The sequence below is a fragment of the Temnothorax curvispinosus genome, unplaced genomic scaffold, assembly GCF_003070985.1.
Source record: "Temnothorax curvispinosus isolate PA1 unplaced genomic scaffold, ASM307098v1 QBEX01010630.1, whole genome shotgun sequence".
Lineage (NCBI taxonomy): Eukaryota > Metazoa > Arthropoda > Insecta > Hymenoptera > Formicidae > Temnothorax > Temnothorax curvispinosus.
This window is the reverse complement of record NW_020220410.1, coordinates 156,074-162,973: the sequence shown is the minus strand read 5'-3', so window position 1 is coordinate 162,973 and position 6,900 is coordinate 156,074. Positions and strand designations below refer to the sequence as shown.

The 6,900-nt window shown below is 44.2% G+C and overlaps 1 protein-coding gene across 1 annotated transcript; it reads left to right on the top strand.

Moving 5' to 3' along the window:
* The first annotated feature begins 3,778 nt into the window (after positions 1-3,778).
* On the top strand, positions 3,779-5,228 carry LOC112460565. Its single transcript, XM_025025315.1, has 2 exons — positions 3,779-3,912; positions 4,891-5,228. The coding sequence occupies exons 1-2, from the start codon at positions 3,808-3,810 to the stop codon at positions 5,086-5,088; spliced, it is 303 nt and encodes a 100-aa protein (XP_024881083.1). The 5' UTR covers positions 3,779-3,807; the 3' UTR covers positions 5,089-5,228.
* Positions 5,229-6,900: the final 1,672 nt, after the last annotated feature.

The window sequence follows — 6,900 nt, the reverse complement described above, 5'->3', positions numbered from 1 at the left end:
AGGCAGGGGTGGCCGGGTAGCGTAGCAACAGCTATTTTAAATTCACGTCGAAAATATGCGGCGAACTGCACATTACAAATTTGCACAAGTTTCGTGTTCGTGCTGCAAAATGCTTTCTGATTCTTACCAATAAAATTAAATCACAGTGTTGGTCGAGTAGAATATAATTTCTATCCCAAAGCGCCACAAATCAACGGGGAATTCTCATTGTCTTTGTTTGAGCTCGTAGAAATTATAATTAACAAAAAGATTGAATACAGTCCAAACATTCATCGTGATACGAAAAGAGAAAACGGATCATCGCGTAAACAATATAGAGATAAGAGATCGCCCGTCTAGTTTGAATTAAATAAAACGTTGCTACGAAGCAATAGGTTGATTTAATTCAAACTAGATAGGCGATCTCTTATCTCTATGTATTGTTCACGATGATCCTTTTCTCTTTTCGTGCCATGATGAATAATGTTTGGACCATATTTGAATCTTTTCATTAATTATAATTTCTACGAGCTCAAACAAGAACAAGGAGAATTTCCCGTCGATTTTGGGCGCTCTGGGGTGTAAATTAAATTCCATCGCCGCGTTCCGGCACGCTTAATTGCGTCATTTTCCGCAAAGCGCAACTGCACTTTGCTTAATCAAATTCCGTGCCGAGAAATCGATGAGCTACGAAATGATCTCATGACACGCGGTGCTCCTCTTCGACCGTCGAATTGTCGAACGAGAGGCGAAGAGCCACGAGCGCGACACGCAGAAAAATATACCGGGCGACTCGATCGCAGCTCGATTGAATTTAATTAAGTTGAATTAAGAGATGATTAATGGAGTCGAGCGTTGTGGATGCGAGGATCAATCGGTTTCCGCGAGAGCACCACGAATTTCGTTTCTAAGAGAAGCCGAGAGCCGCTCTTCACGAGAGACAATACGGATTGATTTAAAAAAGAAAGACGATAATATATCGGGTATCGTAGAGATCTGATCGTGGGTGCTTCTTCGTTCCTCGATACGGGAGACGAGAAACAACGCAACATTCCAAGCAGAAAGAGCGGACACTCACCTCCGCTACGATCACGGGTGTTGCTTCGACGAACGGTCTCACGGCATCCAGCATCCTCCGTTCTCTCTCGTTCGCCGGACTATCCTCTCCGTCTTCGTCCCTCTCTCCTTCCTTCTCTCTCTCTCTCTCTCGTTCCAAGTACGTAATTGGAAACGGCGAGCTGCGAGAAAGACGACGGTACTAAGTTTAAAGCCACAGAAGGGCACTGTTCTGGTGGGCATGTGAATACGCGGCTACTTTAGCTAACAATTCTCGCAAATTATACTCGAATCTCCAAATGTACGAGTATGGGAGAAAAAGACAATCGCGAAATAGAGTTCAGAAATTGAGGAAGTTACGTAATGGCTGAAGGAAAAAAAAAATTCTTCGTTTATGAAATAATAGAGATTTTTTTATCGCGCCGCATATATAATGCAAGAGAAGATTACGCAGTAAGATGTTGAAAATCGGACGGCTAGCTCTCTCTCTCCCTCTCTCCCAGCGGAGTAAAATACATATAATATTTTCAGTTGTAATTTTCACACCCCGCCCGTTGCCACAAACTACGTACTTTCCAACTTCGCCAGATTTACGTTTATCTTCAGAATAATCTGAATGAACTGCGACAGAAGCTCTTAATGAAATTTAAGATACGTATAAAATAGCCGAAAATTCGTACGAAATCTTATCTTATTGAAAAATTGTAAAAAAGGAGAGAAACGTGATTGGAAATTAACGAATTAATTTAAAGAATTCTTATTAGATCTCACATACTTATTAAATCTCACCGATTTTGTTATTTCGTTTAACACTTATAATTCTTCACCTTAGAGGTATCTTATTAAAAATTTAGAGAAAACAAGATTTAAAGTTTTAAATAGTGAGAATGATTTTTTTTTAGGTATAAAGTAAAAGTAGCAATTTGATTAATCGAGTCTTCAATGATGTAACCTAACTGGCATAGTTAACAGTACAACTGTCAATAACGCTATACCTGAAAAAAAAATGGAGATACAATTCTTTACCTCTAAAGGTATACAGAATTAATGTCATCCATGCATGATTACGTGCGTGCTCCTAAATTTGTTCGTGCTTCACGACGCATTCCAACGATTTCGATCGCTCGATGACTAAGGATTACATTTACATGATTCTTTCTCTCCCCCCCCCCCCTCCACAACGTCTCTCTCGGAGGAGCGTTCTTGGAGACGGGTCTTTTTTTCGGTCGGTACGTGACAGGAATGCGGGAATACGCCTACAACCGAAATATCTACCTGCCTGCGCGACGACTCGCTTCGCTCGGGTGTGACTTGTGAGTCACACGATCCCACATCGCGCGCGCTTCCTTCACGCCGTCCTGACACCTCGCTACGCGCCTCAGCTCCGCGTCGCGATTACGCGCGTCGTTTCTCTCGCGGCGGCGCGGCGTAAACAATGCCGCCGTAATTACACGCGTATACCTCCGCGTTATCAGATGTACACTGTTAAATTCCTAGTGTCAAATTACTCAATTTGAGTAATTTTTAAATACTTCTATAGGTCGCCACTGCTCCCACTCCATATGTCGTTAATTTAAACAATGAAGTTAAAATAATTCTAATTTTGTGTTAAAATAATACATCTCGACGCGCATGGTAGTTAAAAAAATAACAAAATGTTATTTAACTCGAGGTACTGAATTCAATTTCATCCTTTAAATATTTAACAGGGTAAATCGTCGTCCGCGACACACCAAAAAAGGAAAAACCTCTCGCAAATGAAATCACATGTACCCTCGTTAACCCGCGTTGTTTTTTTATAAAATTGTTCGCCTCGTTTCAGGCGCGGAGGGAAAAAAAATATTTGGGGCAGTGAGCTCAATATATCCGTCTCGGAAAGGATCGATCGGTTCGCGATTGTGAAACTCACCGTCCTCGATCCGAGAAGCGCGACGGAGGGACGAGGGTTGCCCGAGGTAGGAGGCAGGAGCAGCTCCAAACGACGTCCTTACCGATAGATTATGATCCACCACTATCCACTCTCACTGCACTTAATTTTAATTTTTACACCCGACGGCGCCTTCGCAATCCTTTCTTCGCGCACCGAACTATCTCCGCGGACGTCTAAAGTCACCGACTTTTGTCACAGCGAGCGCCAACTCTCAGTTTTTCTCCGCAGCTTCCTTTCGAGAAAATCGCGCCAACCGACAGCGACAACACATCTCCCTCGCGTCACTCGGGAAGTTTCGGTCTCGCGATCTCTCGCGGAGTTTCTCCGCCGGGATTCGGAAGAAAACGTCCCGTCTCGCTAGCGCGATCGCGAAAACGAGCGATCGATCTCGGGCAATCGACAACAGCTAACAGCGGATATTTTCTACGACGATATATCCGGGAGAGCGACGCGAACGTCGCCTCATATTCCGCCGCCGTCGCCGCCGAGTTCCGAGAATCGTTCTGCCGATCGTGGATCGGAGTATCGGAGTCAGCACTGTCGGTGGTCGAGTCCGTCGAGTAGCGATCTCGGTGTAACAACACACAAGCACAGCCGACGATGACGCGTCGCGTCGACGCGAAGGAAACTCTCACCGATCGTCCGCCGGGCGCCGAGCGTACCTGGCCCACCTGGCGACGCGACGCGACGCGCGTTTCTCTCCGCCGCGCCTCGCGCGTTTCCGTCGCGCGTTTTCCGCCGCCGCGCCGATTGCCGCAACACCTGAACGCGTGCGTGCGCGCGCGCGCGCCCCGCGAGAGCACACGTACCACCGCGTAAGAACGAAACCGTCACGACACTGGATGGGAACGGGCAACAGGTTCGTCGGCTTGCCCCCGAGCCCCGAGGAACGCGGCGCAGGTAAAGAGGTAAAAGGGGCGGAGGGGCGGGCCAGCCAGGCGAGCCAGGTAAGCCGCCATTGCTCCTGACGCAGCATCCGACCTGGCAGTGGCGTAATTAACGGGGCCCGTGGGGGCCCCGGCCCCCCGTTCGTATCTCGCCGCTCGCGCTCGCGCTCGCGAGGAACGGGACTCTAACGACTTTTTTTACACGGGCAATATCTTAAAAGCCGCATTAGCGCCATCAATAAAACGGTCTTTCCGCGAGATTAATTACACAGTTTTTTCTCAGATTACGTAGAGATTATTTAGAATTCCCTCTTTGTTGTAATTTATAATGATTAAAATTTCACATTGAACGGCAAATCCTGTCCACCTATCACTGATTTCGACGACTCCTACCGGCGATCTCTTCCGGGACTTTTAAAGTTAGAAAGAATTTAATTTCTTATTTAGCTACGTTCTATCCAATTTAAATTCCATAGCAATTAAACACAGAAAGAAGAGGGTTGGAAAATTGAAAAAACTTTGCGACGAACATCCTTCGTCTTTACTTTGTCAATAATATTAGAATTTAAACCAAACAAAAAAACGAAATGTACATGTCCCTGAAGATGAATGTTCCAATACTTTTAATGGGATCGTAAAGGATGACTTGAAATTTCCCTGGGAGAGAGAGCTCTCTCTATATATCTACTTCTCGTTAGTTCCAAGATCCGCGCGCCTAATCCCGCACGTCGCGTCGGCGTAATCAGTCGCATTGTTTGACGTAGCGCCTCCGATAGGAGGTGCCGGTTACGTCACTGCGGCAACAGGTTGTTGCCAATGGGAGCTGCCATGAATGAGCGAGCGAGCGAGCGAGCTCGTTTCGTGGCAGCGCGGCCTGGCCCCTGGCATTAGGCAGAACCGAATGCGATCTTTCGTTGCTGGACGCCATTCGTAATTCGTCCCGTGTCGCTCGATAAATACGCAAAATCGCGTTCGAGTTACCCCCATTCGCTCTCTTCGTATTCCATCTGCATTCTACATCTATATTCTATCTTACAGGTATTCCGATATCACTCTTCCCTTCTCGGTGGGTGGCTCATCGACAACGATGGAACGCCATGCAGATGGATTCTCACGGTCCACGACGTGTGCGAAAGACTCCCATCCGGAAGAGCCGAGTCATTATCAAGGATATCGACAGATATCAAGAATATCGCATCAGTCAAAAGGATCTCATCGGAAAGAACTCGCAACTGATTAAAAAAAAAGACTAAATTATTCGCGTTTGCTTCAAGAGAAACCAGAGATAAATAGAGATAACGCGGAATTGTATTTTTATAATCGTTTTGTGAGAAAAAAAGTATAATGTATCTGTAATATATTTCGGTTTCTCAGAATTCAAAATCTTATTTCTTCCTATTTTTTTTTAATATACCAGCACTCATTTCCAAAATTTCATTTCTCTAAGGAGAGAATATTCGTAATTCGCATCTACGCCTTTCTCGCAGGAATTCGTAACGTTTTTGTCGCGGTTTTTTTTCGCGCGGGCGAGAAAAATGGATTTGCAGCCGGAGGAGATGAGAACGAGGAGAACAGGTAGAGCGTATCGAAGGAACGCGAGAGACAAGAGCCAGCTGATAGCGTACGTAATTGCCGTCCGCATCGCGCTCCGAAACCATGACGGAGAATTGAGAAATGCGAGGATCGCGCGCGAGGAGCCGAACCGGCGTTCGCTCCTGTCGCGCACGACAATGGAATATAAGCAAGAAATAGCGAGCGAGACGTCGTTCTCCTCGCGGCTCGTTCCTTCGACGACGAACGTAAATCGTAACGAGAGTTCGTTGCCTCGAAGAAAATGATTTGCGGTATCGGCCGGCATTCCGCTCCGAAAGCGACAGCGTTACTCCAAGTCGACCGTCACGCTTATTTAAAGACAATAACGAATATATTACGCCGAGTATCTTTATTCGTAGAAGATTAACCGGTTCTTTCTCGAATCTATTGGGTGACGATTTATCGATATCGAAATAGAGATTAATTGTATAAATTTGATCAACTCTCGGGTTTTCGATGCTTTTGATGAACGCGCGAAGTGAGAGTTTTAACGGTACGCCGCTGAAATTCGTGAGATTTCGCGATCAGCTTTCCCAGAGGTGGGCGATCTCGAGATGTTCACATGCCGTCATTTAATCTACGCGAAATCTCTGCTTTGTCGTCGTGCAAATAGACAACATCCAGCACTGTTTGAGACGACGGCTCGTCGTAAAGAAGTACACGAGGAAACATACACTAGTATCTGTATCGTTTTAATGATAGATATACGCTTATGTCCATTTCCATCAATGCAAATTAACTTTAATCTCGGTTTAACTTACTTTTTATCTTTTTCTAATTCTTAGAACTAGAAAGAGATGATAAATAAGTTCTTCTAATTAAAAAAAAAAAACTAGAAAAAGATAAAAGTAAGTTAAACCGGGATTAAAAGTTAATCTGCATTGATAGAAATGAACATTACAAACATAAAATTGATTCTTTTTCAGGAGGGTGTTTCACCTCCTTGATGTGCTTTAACTTTTAAACGAAATAACACCCACACACCCCTGTTATTTTCATACTCTATAGATGGACGTACACATAAACATTTTCTCATGAACTATAGGCCGATAAACTCGGATTCTCCATTTTTCAAGTTTTTTTTAACCACACAGTTTCGTAATGCCTATATGGATGGACGCTATTCGGCTATACCTATACATGTTTAGTTCTGCCAACCAAACGACATTGTCGAACATTCGTCGCATTCGACAACAGTCGTGTTTCCCTGTTGTGTCAACTTCAATATTCTAGATGGAGTTAGACATAAACACTTTCTCATGTATAAAAATAATCACAATCGGTTATAAAGTTATAATAAGGGACAGAATATTTATTTTTTTGCAGATTATTTTATTTCTTATTTTATATATTTAAGTAAACATTTTGTATCAATCATTTCTAATTTTTGGAAGGTGGGTCTTGGCAATACCAGCTTGTCCCACCAATAAATTGAAACAAACATAATTTGTCACT